The 18187-nt window shown below is 41.8% G+C and overlaps 1 protein-coding gene across 1 annotated transcript in view; it reads left to right on the plus strand.

Moving 5' to 3' along the window:
* The window catches only part of LOC128746301 (pneumococcal serine-rich repeat protein), a 48599-nt gene that overhangs the window by 21575 nt on the left and 8837 nt on the right, over window positions 1–18187 (plus strand). Inside the window, exon 6 of the mRNA XM_053843350.1 lies at window positions 5764–5851. Within this exon, the coding sequence (XP_053699325.1) occupies window positions 5764–5851 (88 nt within the window). The remainder of the gene's footprint in view (window positions 1–5763; window positions 5852–18187) is intronic.

Genomic DNA, 18187 nt, shown 5'->3' on the forward strand with positions numbered 1-18187 from the left:
CATAGAAAAGTGAGCGTTTATCTCTTCCATTTGCCAGATTGCATCCACATACTGTAAGAATTTGTACGGGATTGTTGTCTTGCACGAAAACAGTGCCGAAATGATATTTGTGCATGTGACGTGACACAGCAATTCTCAAAGCCAGGAAAATCTGTGACTCTCTTATCCGAGAATAATTTTGAATGTTTCATTTCCTGCTTTGCGTCAATTAGTTGCTTGCCATTCTTTACATAATTTCAATTGTATTTCTGTCGAGTATGTAAATAGCTGTAAAGTGGAGTGTGGAAAGGAACTAGAAAGATGCAGAGGACGTTAGCTAATTAAGTGTTTTAACTGGCTATCCACATGTTGTTTGGTGGCGTTTAAAAAGATCGATTGATGGATGATATTCAGATTTGACCTGAAACATTATCTTTTGCTTGTATGCCAGAATAAATATGTGGCTTCTGACACGGCAGTTTGGTAAATTCACTCAGCAACAAGAAACAAACGAAGGTCTATTCCTCACGTGCGGTATCCGTAGCGCACTTGCTTAGTGTTGAGTAGGCCAAATGGGTGACAAAGATACTCACAGATACTCATAAACCTACACAAACCAGAAAAGCAGTTTGCATTAGTCTTTGATCTAATAATCTGACAAAAAGTAATACTTCACAGAGTAAAACATGTTACCAATGTAACGAGTATTAAGCGGCATAGTGCTACGTCACTCTTTCATACAACCCTTAGGGCTGTATACCTTGTAGTTTTTTCTGTGTTCTTTTCCACGCTACACTCAAGAAAATCTACACATCTTTTCTACGTGAAAAAGCATTTAATGACCATATGTCCAAATTGTCTTGAAAATTTATATAACAATGTAGATTACGTGAAAAGATGGGTGTTATCTATTCACACCACTTTTCATGTAACTTCGATGTGCAAATTATTTTGAGCGTAGCTCAATCTAGCGTGCAAAGCATCATAGGTACAAAGAGTTGCTCGCTATGATAGGACCGGACACACCAAGACAGCCGTGTTCCGCTCTGTGTGGCAAGATTATCCTAAACCTCCGTTATCACACGTAAAAGCTTTTCGAGGGAGAAACCGGAGAAAACAAACTGCGTGAAAACAGGTTAGGTACTTGCGGTACCAATCTTCGCAGTCGCAGTCAGTGTGGCAACTAGCAACCATCGATGTACCTACCGTCTGTGATGCTAGGACAACGGTGACCAGCTCTCACACAGAGAAGCAAACAGAACTGAAAAAGGGTCGGCATCGAACCCATACGATAAGAGCTCTAATGTTCGAGAAAACGGCTCTCACGAGTCGCAACAGCAGCGACAGCATGCTGCCGCTGCGGACGAGGGACACGTGCTGTATGGGTATTAGCGTATGAACGAAGGGGGAACAGTTCGAGCATAACTATTCACTACCGTCCGGCAGCGGGGGAATTTTTTCGCGGCACACCTATAGACATGCTGCCAGTCCCCGAGGAGAATTAGCGCCAGTCAGCGATGCAGGTGGATATAATGGTTTTGCTAGTAATTTTAAGTCGAAGACTGCTGTAGCCGCATATTTTCTCACTGATAAAAGTAACTAACCAGCAGTGTTGCCAACCGGTTTATACGAAAATTAGGAAAACGAGAATAAAAATGTCTGGCAAAAATCTGGCTGTCATTTGGCCTAATGGAAGACAATGTTTGAAAAGCGTCTTTTTTTGTCTGATTAGGCATCAAAAAGTCTGGAAAATTCAGGAAATCTGGAAGGTTGGCACCGCTGCTAACCAGAGAGAAAGAATACAAATGTTGTCAGATTTGTAAGGTGAGATTCTTCTTTCTAATACGTTATCACATCGGCCACCTTAGATGCTTGCCTTGCTATGCAAAAAGATTAGCAAATGTTTATAAAATCAAAGCGGCGCCTCGTATTGCAACAACAATTAAAAAACAACTGCAACTGCTTCCACGAGGCACCTTTTTTGTCGATGCCACATATTCCACCACGTGCTTATCGCTTCGGTTCCGGTGAAACCCCGACCGACCGACACTGCCGTGACAGTATGCGGCTTGCTGGAACTGTTGACATCAGCAAAAGCAAACTGGCACAGTAAGTTCTATTCGCCATAGGTACTTACAATGCAACCGAAAGAAATGTCGGAAAGTTATAGTAGAGTGAGGAAAATCATACATTCTTTCTACAGGTGATTTTTAAAATAATTTTTGAGCTTATTTTCAACTACTTTAAGCAATAATATCAACACTTTTAAGTTCAGTTGTTAGGTCCTTTCAAACTAATTTACTCGTTATCTCTTCCATTTTTATCATTGCCGTTCTCAAGTAATCTCTTCGAACGAGTCACTCGTAGTTCCCTTACTCGGCCCGTAATCAAGTGGCGTTTCCCTCTAGCTCTGGAAGATGCGTGCAATTCTTCTTTGATGATTCTTCGCATGAATGTTTCAGAAATGTTGGCTTCCTTGGCAAGTTTCCTTATGGAACGTACCGGGTTGCGAGCAATCTTCGTACATGGTAAACGTGCAAACCTGGCAAACCTCCACTTCGTGGCTCTCGCTGCTTAGGATTATCCAGTAGAGACTTTTTGATGCAAAAAACTGTGGTCAAATTTCATCCTACCACTTTGACAATCTACTACGGTGTCTTCTGGGCTAGCAGCAAACTCGTAATCACACACTTCTTTGGCGTTCATTTTCACACATTTGCAATAAAACAATAATAATTCTGATCTGATGTTCTGACTCAGCACTTGAAAGTAAATATAAACAAGTACTCTGTCAACAGAAATAAGTCATTAGTTACACAAATTAACTCATTATTGAAGTTTAAACATTTTCGCATCTTTCCTGTAGACTTTGACTGCTTCAAATTGATTCTAGGAAATTGTTTCTACAGACTAAATTTGTCCTTAGTTTCGACTTAACCATTTTTCTACTGACATAATCCAATAATTTGTGGTAATCACTGGCAGAAGAAGTTCAAAACAACATTCATCTACTGCAGTAATCAGTACAAAATTAAAGCATAAAGCAACCACTTCGTCGCCAGGGGTCGGGCGGCGGTGCAAATGTCTCTCGGATGCGATTCACACCGAGATCCGATGGTGGGTAGCTAAGTAGTTAATCGTTGGCGGCGTTATTTTTACCTCGTTCTTTGTTTCGACCCGGTCCAAAAACAACAAAGACGCTCGCAAAATTTGTGCGGCTAATTGTGAGAAACAAAAGAAAAAAAATCACATTACACCAAGTGTAAACAAAGTTCGATGATTCGACACAGACGAACACGCACCACCATCACCATCATCGTTTTGGTTTGAGAGTACGTCACGCCCGTCACGCCACGCCACGCTGCGCCACAACAAAATCTTCACAGCATTCATCAATCTGTCAGATTCTGCACTTTCGCGATTGTCGTGCTTGATGAAGTTGGTGAATGATGGAATCTAGCAGCGATCAACGAATGATATCATAAATATTTCAACTCTGAATCTGAACAGTTCATTCATCTTCGTCATCAAGTTTCTTATTTTTCTGCATAGGTATTTTGATTTTCTGTCAATATATTGCATCTCAGTGAGTATTTTGTCAAGCAAATAACAAAAGCAGGGTACTCGTATTTGCTGGGCATTCGTATTTGGTTTAAGAAACCCACAGCATAGCTAAGAAAAATTAAATAAATTTGATAGATAGACATTCGTTTGGCGAAGTCACGTTACATAGTTGCTGCTGCATACCAGCATTTTGTTGGTTTGGTGGAAAAACCAGCGGCAATCGAACACGTTGAGAGCCAATCGATCGATACGCTTTAAATAAGTAGCGTTTCGCCATTAACGCACCACAGTAAATAATGATGATGGAAACTGGGTCTCGCATTGTTTGGGTAATGGTTTTATTCGCTGGCGGGTTTTACTACTGTTTACTTTTATTTGTCTGGGTCATTTGGTGCAGCGAAAATTTACCACACTGCTAGGTTATTACTTGTTTGGTCAATGTGTTTTTCTCGAATTAATTGTGTAAAAATTCTCTATTATTGTGTGATAGTGTTTAATTCTAATTCCCGTCGTAGTAAGTAAAGCTATTCTAATTTTCATAATTTGTTGGATGGATTTAGTGAATACTTCAAAAGTTCTTGTGCTGATTTGACTTTTGTGTTGATTAAAACACACTTACCTTCCGATCCGTGAACTTTGAAATCACTGAAAACGCAACTGACTTTGTTTCCTAAATTCGTCGTATCGTTTTAAAATCCGTCCATCAAAATTTTTCATCGTCCGAACTAAAAATCACAACAATGTTTATGAAGCTAACCCGCATCTATTTGTGTAGGATGGCATGATAAATATTATTCTGTAAAATTTCTGTAGGTCAGGCAAGTTTTCCTGGCTGTAGAATAACGACAATGCCTTGCATGAGTTATTTTCATTTATGAATGACGGAAATTAAAACGATTTGTCAAAATTTTCTTTTTCGTCGCACGAAAAAACGTAGAAATTTGGCTGGTAGGACTTCTTTAACCCTTTATAAGGCAGTGGCAACTATATTGCCAGCAACAAAAATTTTTTATTTTGCTTCTATAATTATATTGATGTCATTATAGACGCAAAACAACTATTTTTCATAGGTGGCAATTTAATTGCCATGGCCTTATAAAGGGTTAATGATAAAAAGCATTTAAATAGATCTCAGCTCACTTTGATTGATCGCGTATGATAGACAACAAACTAAAATATTAGAGAATAACTAGTTTTGCATTGTGCGTTATAAAAATGCAGATATTTTTAATAATTTGTGTTGGATAGGATGGGAATAGGCAACATACCCTACATAACAAATTTATTTAAAGCGAATTTAATAAAAAATACTTATATTCTCGAGTTGAATGTACTTCTTGTAACAATTTTTCGACTGCTTTTGACACGTGATGGGCTTTTTTGGACACTTCATGAACTCTTTTCAAACTCTTCTTGGACTCCTTTTAGACTCCTTGAATGGTTTTTGAACTTTTCTTGGACTTCTTTTGGACTTTTCTTGGACTGTTCTGTTTTGATTAGACTCTTTTTAAAACATATAATGGATTATTTTGGACTCTTTTTGGACTCCTTTTGGATCCGATTGGGTCTTAGTTTGGACCCAAGTGTCCCGGGATACTTCTTGGACTCCTTTTAGACCTATTTTGGACTGCTTTTTACCCCTTTTTGAACTTTTATAGAACTCTTTTTTGAATCTTAAGTAACTTTGGATACATTACTTTACTTTACTTTACTCTTTTTTGACTTTTTATGGATTCTTTCTGGACTCTTTTTGAACGCTTCCTGGACTCTTCTTGGGTTCTACTTAGACTTGATTCTTTTTGAACACTTCTTGGATTCCTTTTGACTCTCTTTTGTACTCTGCCTGGACTCTTCTCAGACTCTTTTAAAACTCTCTTGGTTCCTTGGAGACTTCACGAATTGTTTTTAAAACGCTTCTTGTAGTCTCTTTCGACTCCTTTTAGACTCATTTTGGACTTGTTTAGGCTCTTTTTGGATCTGTTTTGGTGTCTTTTTGGAGTCCTTTGGACACTTTTTGGACTTTTATTGATAACGTCTTTTTCAGAAAAAATCTGTTTCAGTTTTCAAATCAGTGGGCGACACTTTCTGGGACACTTTGACATTTGGGACGTCTGGTCAGTTTACAAAATGATGTATTAGACGAATTTAATGTAGAAAAATATTTTTTTCTTAACCACACAAAACAGCAGAACTAAACGTTATCATTTGTATCATCTACAGAGAACTCAACGATGGAACTCTGCGTGAAAATGGACTTATGGACGGCTCCAAGCTGATATTGACACCAAACGTTGAAACGGGACTGTTGGTAAGTGCTACGCAATATTATTATCTATGGTCAAGGAAAGTATTATGCTAGTCGGTTAATTTCAAAATAACAGTAGAAAATGGACCGTGAGACCCTTCGTTTTTTTAGAAAATTTTGTATGTTGGAATACTTTATTGTTATCAGTTATCAACGAAAACATGTTCTATTTTCCCTGAAAACGCCAAGGGAAAATATTCCGATTTTCTCGGAATACCATTGATGCCATTTGGACTTCTACATTCCGTGCCAACAACCATATACTTCGATTTGACAGTGTTAATGGTCAGTCCTAATCTCACTGCTTCCAATTTAAAAAGGCTGTCAAACTAGACAGCGCAGCAGGTTTCTACAATCGAGCGTACCAGTGAGAAGTACAAAGAGCGTACAGTACCGGGCTCATGAAACTCTTTACCAAACTCCGAGATCAGTAACCCTATCGCTTCGTTGCAGTATTTGGTCATCAATGCAGTAATTATATACCAACGTGTACTTCTTTCGGGAGAAACTAATGACGGTACATTTTGGAATGCTCACAGCCATATAATTGCATTTGCATCATTCAACAAACAGGTTCATCAGTCCTTGAAGCCTTATATAATCATCAGTATTACGAATAACCGTGTAGATTTTGGCATCATCTGCATTGAGTAATCTTAAGCCAGGCGGTAATAGTCGGGATACGTCGTTAATGAGAGAAGAGAACAATAGAGGTCCTGGAGTGCTACCTTGAGGTACTCCAGAATTGTTTTGAAGCCAACATGATAGAGATGCTCCCAATTTAACAATAACCATTCTGCGGTCTCGTAAATAAGAATTAAACCACACAGTTGGGTCTGCTGAGATACCCAGCTTATCAAGCTTAGCTAGCGAAATTCCGTGATCGATGCGATCAAATACGGCTTTTAAATCAGTGTAAACAGAAAATTAATCGAAACTGATCTTCCAGGAAAAAATCCATGTTGCGAGGTAGAAATATAATTCTTGACGTGAAACCAGAGGTGGTTGTTAGCATCGAGTAACTCGTATATTCGATTATTTTAATTGTGTACATACTACAGATATCGTAAGCTACTTCGTCTATCCCGGTAAATGAGTTACTTAGTCATGTTGGCACATGATGTGTTGTCCTAAAATGTCATCGAGACGTATTGGAATACCTAATTCTTCTTGCATTAACCCAATTTATTGGTAGCGAAAGTTAAAACTGTGATATCATCGTAAGTTTAATACATTAACAACAAGAATTATCCGAGAACAACGAGAACGAACTCGAAAAGGCTGTCCGCGCGAAACAACACGACATCTCTCAAAGAATCGAACGCATGGTGAAAAAAGTAAAAACTTTCCTTCCCCGATCATATCACACAACTACCACGAACTTACTTAGGTGGCTTACCACCCTAAGACAAAGCCTGTTGAACAAAGTTTCTCCATGTAACTCGGTTGAGGGCTACCGCTCTCCAATTCCTCGGATACCGAGTACTCTCCGCCAGATCTCATTCCACGTGTTTCAATCATCTTACTCATCTGGTCGTCTTGTATCTAGCGGATTTGAGGCGAACACCGTCTTTGCAGGGTAGTTGTCCGGCATTCTTCCAACATGCCCTGCCCATCGTATCCGTCCAGCTTTAGCCACCTTCTGGATGGTGGGATCGCCATAGCGCTGTGCGAGTTCATGGATCATCCTCCGCCTCTATATTCCGTTCTCCTGTACGCCGCCAAAGATCGTTCTTAGCACTCGTCGTTCGAAAACTCCGAGTACTCGCAGGTCCTCCTCGAGCATTGTCCATGTTTTATGCCGTCTAGTACAAGCATCTTGTACAGGGTGCACTTTGTACGGGGACTTAGTTTGCTCGACCGCAATTGCTTGTGGAGTCCATAGTAAGCACGACTTCCGCTGATAATACGTCTCCGAATCTCAATGTTGGTATCATTATCCGCTGTTACCAGTGAGCCAAGGTAGAAAAATTCGTCGACTACCCCAAACTCATCGCCGTCGATCAATATACTACTGTCCAAGCGGTGTCGTTCGTCCTCGATTTCGCTGGCCAGCATGTACTTTGCTTTAGACGAATTTACCTTTAACCCAATCTTTTCTGTTTCGCGCTTTAGTCTGGTTTACTGTTCAGCCATCGCCACACATGTTCTGCCGATAATATCCATGTCATCGGCAAAGCAGACGAATTGACTATATTTGTTTAATATCGTGCCCCGCGTGTTGATATCTGCTTGGTTCATAACACCTTGCAACGCTATGTTTAACAGCAGGTATAAAAGACCATCACCTTGACGAAGCCCTCTGCGTGATTCGAATGAACTTGACAATCCACCCGAAATCCCGAAACCTCCTATCGTAGATTTAATCAGTTTGATGAGCTTCCTGGGGAAGCTGCTCTCGTCCATGATTTTCTATAGCTCTTTCCGGTCGATGGTATCATATGCGGCTTTGAAGTCAACGAACAAATGATGCGTGTAAACTCTGTATTCACGGCCCTTTTGGAGGATTTCCCGCAGTGTAAAGATTTGATCCGTTGTAGAGCGACCTTCGACGAAGCCGGCTTGATAAGTTTCCACAAATCTGTTCGCAATTGGTAATAGTCGGCGGAAAATGATTTGGGACAGCACTTTATAGGCGACATTGAGAACGGTGATTGCTCGATAGTTCTCACAGTCCAACTTGTCGCCCTTTTTATAGATCGGGCAGATAACCCCATCTTTCCACTCCTCCGGTAGCTGTTCCGAGGATTCGACATTCACATTCGAAGATCGATCTCGCCCATCACTATGAAAGCTGTACCCAGCTCGTGTGTGTTGCCGCAGTTCTGGTGGATGGTATGTCCATCTCTGAACGTACGTACCGTTGAGCTCTTCCAGCACACCTCCTGCAGCGCAACGACGTCGAACTTGCAACTTTTCAATTCGTCGGAGAGCACTCGACCCAAGTTACCAGTAAGCACTAAACACTAGTCCTTTCTTCTTTGACAACATTGTATAAGCATACAGAACTATGATTGAAAGCTTATTTATCTTTATATACTTCCGTAAAACTCACATAATGCTAAAAGCGCGAAATAGCGGGTTATTAAAATGCTACGCTACAAGCATTCAATAAACATTATTAGTGTTTGTTTGAGGCTTAATCGAAACGTCATTTTGTCTACATTAACGACGTATCGAAAAAATATCGACGGCATATCGTTTGCTTGTTATGAAAAATAAAAATAGATTCGGTCGGGATTTAAAACACTAAAAATGCAAGCGATTTTTTTTGCTGCGTCTCAAGGGGAGCAGGATAAACAGAACCATTTTTTGGAATGCTGAATAATGTTTCCACCTAGACAGGGCTCGAACCGGGAGTTAGAGTCATGCAACCTCATTCGTTTCCTTGCACCTTTGTTACCTAAACCATTGCGGATGTGATTGAGTGAGTCGAAATTAGTCGTATTTAAATCTTGGTGATATTCCCTCTCTTATTATAGCTACTTGTCCTGCATTGCCAGTAGGGTAGAAAAGACAGCATTCGTTCGGTGGAAGAGGGCACGAATAGTGACCGTAGAATAGCAAAATAAGAAGTCTAGTACAAGCCGTTTATCAACACTTACGGCTCGTTTTAATGCAATTGACTAAATGCATTATATTGTTAGGTTATAAACGCTTACTTTAATGCTGATTTACGTTAATGCTTCTATGCATCAACAATGTTAATATACGTTTTATAAGCATTAAGATTGCTGATATACCAAAGTTTGGCACTATGGATGGACTATTATGGTTACTTGGGGAGTGCTCCATTGGAAGTTGAGTTGACAAAACTTTAAAAATAATTTGCAATGGTCTTATTGAGTGACTATTTGGTAAAATTGGGCAAAATAGGCTGGTCGAATAAGGGTCTAAAACTCACAATAAAATAATTGATATAACGAAAAAGATACACAGATGATTATCGAATTAGTAAAAGAACAGTCTGAATTATATTGTACAAATCAAATATGTGAAACTAAAAAATTCTGATCTATTTCGTTTTTAGTAAACTTTTAAGAAAAAAGTGGCGAAATATCGGTCCGACATCCTAATATTTTGACATTGTATAGTTTAAATCAAAATTAATTTCGACTGTTAAGTGTATGAATCTAGTTGGCTCTGCCTTACTGTAAAAAGAAGTGTCGCCTCCTGTCAACTCTCAACCTAACTTCAGAGGTGTTGAATGTGCCGTTGCTTAGCACTCGCATTAGATACCTACTCGGAAAGTCTAAAGTCTCGCAAGTCCAGTTATTTAGTGTGGTACGAGCCAGCCAGATCCATGCTACTGCTGGCTGACGGAGCCGCTGCTGCACCCATATGCAACGGCCAGCCCTGCACAAAAACAACCGCCCGCGGTAATCCGTTATCACGATGCCAAAGCAGTTGTGCCTATCACTAGCCGAAGTGGTGGCATAGCGGGCCCTGTTAGAACCGTTTCGACAAAAACAAGATTTTGTGAGCGTACTTCTCCTGGCACGCCGTGTCAAGGTGCGTTTGTACCGTTCTCCCACAAGCCGTAAGCCGTAAGCCGATACGATGGTAGGCAGCAGTATGTAGTGGGTAGAGTTTTACTGCGGCATACAAGTTAGTGTCCACATGCGAAAGGCTGAAGCTGCTGCCGCTGTCTGCTGCTACCCTGCTACCAGCCAGCAAAGACCGCTTTGCCGGTTGCGGTGGTTCTCACACCGTTGTCGATGCCGGCCCGTTGTTATTGCGGGTGCGTTGCGTGCGTACCGCTCTGGCATGCCTACGGCCGGCGGCGGCAGCGGCGGGAACGGCCCACAACCAACTTTAACCGTACCGATTACGGATTCTGTATGGGTTTTAGTATCGGCAGCACCGTAAGCGGTGAAGGTAAAAAGGCGATATTATACAGCAGGGCTGCAATCAACCCGCAAGCGCGTGCTATTTCGTGCGTACACCGTGCCTTGTGGTATTGCATGCACCAGTGCTGTCAGAAAATGTTTATGTTCGAAGTTGCCGGTGTCATTGTTTCGGCGAGCTTGACTGCAAAGCTGGCAGCCCGAGCGTAACATAGATTTCCGGCAGCAACGACAGCATGGAGGCCACCAACGGCAAACCGAAAGCCGCAGTCAACATTGAGCTTATGAGAGCACAGCGAAATAGGCGATTATGTAGGGAGCACTCGGGGCCGACACCGGGAGAAACTAGAACAGGGAACAGCTAGAGAACCCGGAAAACAGTGAGCAAAGCATAAACTGTACTCGGAGGAGGTCGTCGCGAGGAACCGGAGGAAGGTGGTATTGATGCTAGCGGTAACATCGCCCGCTTTGGTGCAAGACGCGTCTGGCATGGCGAGCCAGCAGCCAGCGTTCGTTCGGGCAGCGAAAATTTGGCGATTAGCGCTGAGTTCGGTCGGTAACCGGTCTTAATGAGACCACACTATATAGTTCACCTTCATTGCGGTATGCGGTGTGAGTTGTTCCGGAATTCGATAGCCGAATTCGGCTATCTTGCCAGTGAGCGCTCATCTGGTTCGTCGCACATTACACCTTTTTTTTGTCAAAACGATGTAAAGTACCTCCTCCAGGTGCCTCCTAAAAAAATAAAATTTTCATATTGAATACATTTCCGGGTGATAAATTTCCGGGAGCGTTTTTTTTATTTGTAAATAAATAACGATTATTACATTATAGGGTCTTTTTCTAATTCCCGTCGTAATAAGGAAAGCCATTCTAATTTTCATCATTTGCTGGATGGATTTAGTGAATACTCCAAAAGTTCTTGTACTGATTTGACTAAAACACACTTACCTTCCGATCCGTCAACTTTGAAATCACTGAAAAGCGACTATTAAAGCATATTATTGAAATTACGCAACTGACTTTATTGCTAAAATTCGTCGTACCGTTTTAAAATCCGTCCAACAAAATTTTTCATCGTCCGAACTAAAAATCACAACATTGTTTACGAAGCTAACGCGCATGTAATTGTGTAGGACGGCATGACAAATGTTATTCTACAAAATTTCTGCAGGTCAGGTAAGTTTTTCTGGCTGTAGAATAACGACAATGCCTTGCGTGAGTTATTTTCATTTATGAATGACGGAAATTAAAACGATTAGTCGACATTGTCTTCTTCGTCGCACGAAAAAACGTAGGAAATTTGGTTGGTAGGACTTCTTTAATGATAAAAAGCATTTAAATAGATCTCAGCTCACTTTGATTGATTGCGTATGATAGACAACTAACTAAAATATTAGGGAATAACTAGTTTTGCATTGAGTGTCATAAAAATGCTGATATTTTTAATAATTTATGTTGGATAGGACGGGAATAGGCAATAACGACGATGTAGCAACATACCCTACTCCATTTTGAAACGAAGAATAAACCAACAGATTATAATTGAATTGTGATTCCACTAAACTAAATCATTTTCCTTTCAAAAGTTTAGATCCCTAACTTATAACGTAAGAAACATATATCTATATCTATGTGAGTTTTATTAGCTCAAGAATCACTGAACTGGTCACCTTGAAAATTTGTTAATGAGTGACGAATGTTACGGCGCGTGTATCAACACTATTGGTTTTGCACTGCTAGTGGCATAATTAGCGAGGGAGGGAATTTTTATGTCGGCAAACGTTTGACATCGTTGAAACGAAGTGAAGGTGAAGTTGAGTTTCTCTTATATTTAGGTATTTGAATCTCGATCAGACTTGTTGGATTTTAAATGTTAGAACTTTCGAGCGAACTTCGAATGATGTTGGTAATTATATAAATTAATGGCCACGTGGTATCTGTAATTTATTAATTTATAAGCATGAAGCATGCTCTTATGGTGGTAAAGGAAATGCTGTCTAATTAAGATTACGTAGTGCGTATAAGAAAAATTGTTTTTGGGCAGATTTGATGCGTTATTCATGTATGATTGTACAGTCGTTCCACAATTATGGGTCACGGAACGAATCGTCGCACTACAAAATAGGAGGGAGTAATATGCCCAATATACAAGAAAGGCGGCAAGTTGAAATATGAGAACTATCGAGCAATCAGCATTCTCAACGTCACCTATAAATTACTTTCTTAGATCATCTTTCACCGTCTATTGCCACTAGCTAATACATTTGTGGGAAGTTATCAAGCCGGTTTTGGGGACGGACGATCTACAGCGGACTAAATCTTTGTGCTGCGACAGATCCTCCAAAAGTGTCGCGAATATTTCAAGGCCGCCTACGATACTATCGACCGTGAAGTGCTAGGGAAAATTATGGACGAAAACGGCTTACCCAGGAAGACTGGCAAGACTGATTAAGGCCACGACAGCTGGTATCAAGGCCGGCGCTTCCTTTAAGCAAAACAAGCAGCTGCTTGGAGCGCCAAGTCGAGGGGGCGCCATTTCGCCTAGATTAAAAAAAACTGTAACATTAAATAAATAAGTGGTCAATGTAAAACTTTCTTCCTTCTCCTTTAGCAGCATAAAACCGGGATGGCAAGAGTTACTCTTCGCTGTTTTGGGTCCTGGGATATGTGCCGCCAATTCGTTGAGCATCTCGACACAAGCAAATTGGCTTCAACCTGGCCGAGTCATCTAATAAGTTGGGTCTCTCTATTCCTAAAGGCCCTCATATACGTACGAACATTGCCTGTGTATGATCGCCACGAACCAAGCTAGCAAAAGAAGATGTTGGGCTTGTCGCTCGACTTGAATGACCTGCCAACATTTTATTCGTTTCCAACCCAATATATGCGTATGTGTATGGGGCCCTTAAGGCCGATGGAGGTCTAGAAGAGAACAGATTCACCGCACGGTCATCCGGTATTCTTGCGACGTGACCGAGACCGACCCATCGTTCTCTCCCAACTTTCGACAAGTAAGCAAAGCCTGGGTGCTAATGCCGTTATCGAAATTTGATCTTCTCTTTTTATGCGACAGACTTCGCAACCAGCTGTTAGAATACAGGACAGTGCGGAGTCAGTGCTACGATCCTATTGACTCTAACAGCCGCTCCCAGCCGAGATTCGGACATACGATGACTGGCTTATTAGACCAGCGTCTTACCTTGAGGCCAACTGGGTGGCATTAACTTTCGTCAAGTGTACTTTGAAAATCATTCCAAGTAGTGCCTGCAGTGCATGATTCATACCCCTACGTCATTCTCCACTTTCCGTTTGCGCTCTACCTCCTCTTGATGAACATATATTCGCAACAAAACAAAACAATCAAAACATTCAGATAAACGTGGTTGTAAGTGGCATTGATGATATTTAATTTTTTAGAAATTTTTCGGAAAAGATTTTTGAATCTCTTCAGAATCTGCAATCAGCAGATTCATCTTCGATGAAGTAGCAAGGTATGAGGACGAAGTTTCGGAAGTAACAGGAAATATGAACCGAATTTTTTCCTTTTTGAAGGTTTATCATTCTAATAATGGGTTTCAAGAGACCGACAATTATTCAAAAGAAATGGCGGTTGATTGTGACCAGTGTTGCGAAGCCCGTACTTGTGTGGGCTAATTTTCTCGCACACGCGTATTCGTTCTAATGAACACGCCGGCATAAGCATTCCTTTCGGACTCCCGCTCTTGTTTATTCATGCACTGCAACGGCTTTTGCGAGTGTGTATTTAGCTATCAGCCACGGTCGTCACTCTCACACGTCATTGCAGCCTGTGCAACTGATACCGATCATTCGCGAGGACTTGCACTCCCACTCGCGTGTAGAATCGAAGGCGTTAGATGAAGAAGAAAACAAAAAGGAATGCAAAGTCTATATCACAGTATGCCGCTAGCCCTCTCGGGCAGCTGGCTGCTCATGAATTGTTTGGCTCGTAAGTGGTTATGCAAAAAGACGCTAGGAGACTGTGCGTTTTCGATTTTGTAGGTAGTAAAATGTCTGCACACAGCAACGCCGGCTATTTTTCGTTTATTTTGGCGACGCCATTTTGAGAATGTGCGTGGAGTGACAAATTGGCTAGCGCCGGCCCTGGATGGTGTACAGTGCTGTGTGAGGATATCAAGCGCGTTATCAAGCTCATGTGAAACACGCGGGTGACTTCGACAAGGTTATCGTATTTCCTGTCTCTTGTACATCGTGCTAGAAGGTGTTATGAAACATGCGGGTTACATTGTTGGAAGTTCAAGGACAGGCGGTTGCTGAGCCAAAGCCAAGTATCTGTCAACAGGAGAAACCGCGCGTGATCAAGCTCGCATAGACAATAGTATGGCAATCAACGGAGACGAGTTCGAGGTGGTGGACGATTTTGTATACTCCGGGTCGTTGATGACGTCGGGTAACAACTGCAGCAGAGAAATATGCAGACGTATTCTTGCCGGAATTCGTGCTTACTGCGGACTCCACAAGACCCTATCTAAGGTCTGACAAGTTTCACCCCCGTACCAAATGTACCATATAGAAAACGCCAATAACATCAGCAGTTCTCTACGAGCACAAAACGTGGACAATATTCGACGGCGACTTGAAAGCACTGGCTGGAGGATAGAGATCGTGACGTGAGTGTGGCATCCTGTCATTTATACTATATCGTAAGGTTTCGCCTGAAGTGTGTAAAAGTATGTTTGGCACGATACTGGAGAAATATGCGGTAGCGTGTAACTGGTCGGTTGACAGAGTGTAGTCGAGCGTGCAGTGGATGCCCACTAAAAGGCAGTTAAGTGAGTAAAGTTTTGCATGGTAGTAGATATTTATCCGTGAGGGAAATTTTCAAGTAGCCGGAAGAACTTGCTTTGGAGCTGGTTCGGAGGTAGGGTGTGTCCGCATAGCAGTGATAAAGCTACGTGATTTTCACTAAAAGCGGCATTTTGTGAAGAGTATTAAATTGTTAAAAATGACAAGTCGCCAGAATAATATCGTATTGGGCGAAACCGCCGAATGTTCGATATCTGCATATCGATTTCACATATCGAAATCGAAGTTTCAGTGCTACCAAATAATCCAAATGAAAATTAGTTTGCGCAGAGTTTAGCTCGTAGCCAAACAAACAAATAATCCAAATAAAAATTAGTTTGCACAGAGTTTAGCTCGTAGCCAAACAAACAAATAATCCAAATGAGAAATAGTTTAGATTTTAGCTCATAGCCAAATAGAAAAAAATAGGAACACGCTTACGAAGATTGCACTGAGAAGAGCCAAAGGTCAACGCTTATTAAGATCCCGTCGAGAAAAGCCCAAAACCAACGCTTATTAAGGTACGGTCGGGAAGAGCCCAAGGTTAACGCTTAAGAAGGTTGATTTCGAATAATCCGAGAACCAACATGTGGGTACTGAAATGACTACGCGTCACATAACAAATCGGGGAGGCGTATGAGTGTAAGCCAACTTCAATAAAACAAATAAGAATATACAAACTACTGCATCAATACATAAATAATAAAATCTTCATAGTTGACTTGAAACTTTAACTTAAGCAATCATTGTTTATTTTGCGCCAGGGGAGGAAGTGGCACCCTGTCATTTATACTATATCGTAAGGTTTCGCCTGAAGTGTGTAAAGGTATGTTTGGCACGATACTGCGGTAGCGTGTAACTGGTCGGTTGACAGAGTGTGGTCGAGCGTGCAGTGGATGCCCGCGAAAAGGCAGTTAAGCGAGTGGCTAGTAGTGGATATTTGGTCAGATGTCACAGTGGAGTTAGAACAACTATTCCGGGCTAATGATACGCGCAAGGTTTACGAGAAAGGGAACTAAACTCGTAAGGGCTACACACCTAAACCTGACATGTGTAGGGACGAGGGAGGGGATCTAATCACAAACGAGCGCGAGGTGGTCGACAGGTGGAAGCAGTATTACGATTAACCTCGGAGTGCCTACAAACGACAAGAGCGTGCCGGCTCCCGATCTCGAAGAGATCCGGCAAGAAGTTAATCAGCTGAAGAATAACAGAGCCGTCGGAAAGGATTGACTCGTGGCAGAGCTCCATAAAAATGGCCAATACCCGCTAGCAGCGGCACTTCATTGGATAATTTCTAGGATGTGGAAGGAGGGGAAACCACCGGAGGAGTGGATGGAAGGTGTAGTCTGTCCCATCTACAAAAAGGGCGACCAGCTAGATTGCTGTAATTACCGCGGCATCACGTTGGTCAACGCCGCCTACAGGTGCTCTCCCAGATTTTGTTGCGTCGTTTATCCCCAATAGCAAGAGCATTCATAGGGCAGTATCAGGCGGGCTTTATGGAAGCCCGTGCTACTACGGATCAAATTTTTACTCTCCGACAAATCCTCCGGAAATTTCGAGAGTACAACGAGAACAGCTATGGCAGATAATGCACGTGTACGGTTTTCCAGACAAACTGACGCGGCTGATCAAAGCTACTCTGGAACGAGTGATGTGCTACGTGCGCGTTTCGGGGACACTCTCGAGTCCTTTCGAATCACGCAGAGCGTTGCGGCAAAGCGGTGATCTGTCCTGTATGTTATTCAATATCGTTATTGAAGGTGTGATCCGGCGAGCGGACATCGAAACGAGAGGAACGATCTTCAGCAAGAGCAGCTAACTCCTAGTCTACGCAGACGACCTCGACATCATTACTGGAAACCTTGGGACGGCGGAGGCTATCTACGCCAGACTTGAAACGGAGGCTAGGTGGATAGGGTTACAAAGCAATGCGTCGAAAACAAAATAAATGGTAGGAAAAGGCTCCAGAGAAAGCAACGTTTGTCTTCCACGGACAGTGACTATTGATGGTGCTGAACTGGAAGTGGTTGATGAGTTCGTATATTTGGGATCTCTGGTGACCGCCGACAATAATTCGAGTAAGGAGATCCAAAGACGTATTCACGCTGGAAATCGAGCCTACTTTTCCCTCCACACGATGCTTCGATCTGGGAGCATATGCCACCGACTGACGATGTATAAAACGCTAATCAGACCGGTTGTCCTTTACGGACTTGAGACAGTACATGCGTGCACTAGTCGATGCCTCGAGCAGGTTGAAGCCAACTTGCGTGTGTCCAGACGTTCAACGAATTCAACGGCTCTCGGCTGCTAAAGTAGTAACGTGTGTCAGAACGGTGTAAAGGAAAAACCACGAGCTGGCGCAGCTCTTCGGCTCCAAAATGTTGCTAAAGCAGGAAGGGTACAATCCCAACAAACATTTTGGTTGCATAATAGCTGATCAAGCGCTTGTTTACTGGAAATTAGCTGTATAATGGTTGAATAAACTGCTCTTCAAATAAAATGTTTGTTGGGATGGGCGGAACATGTTGTGAGAATATGAATCAATGAAGAATTGAATCTGAATATTTCGCTCTTCTCTTTTAAACATTCACTTAATCAATGGCACTCACAGATTCTTATAAACATACATATGCCAGAAATACAGTTTACATTAGTA

The sequence above is a fragment of the Sabethes cyaneus genome, chromosome 1 (assembly GCF_943734655.1).
Source record: "Sabethes cyaneus chromosome 1, idSabCyanKW18_F2, whole genome shotgun sequence".
NCBI classification, from domain to species: Eukaryota; Metazoa; Arthropoda; class Insecta; order Diptera; family Culicidae; genus Sabethes; species Sabethes cyaneus.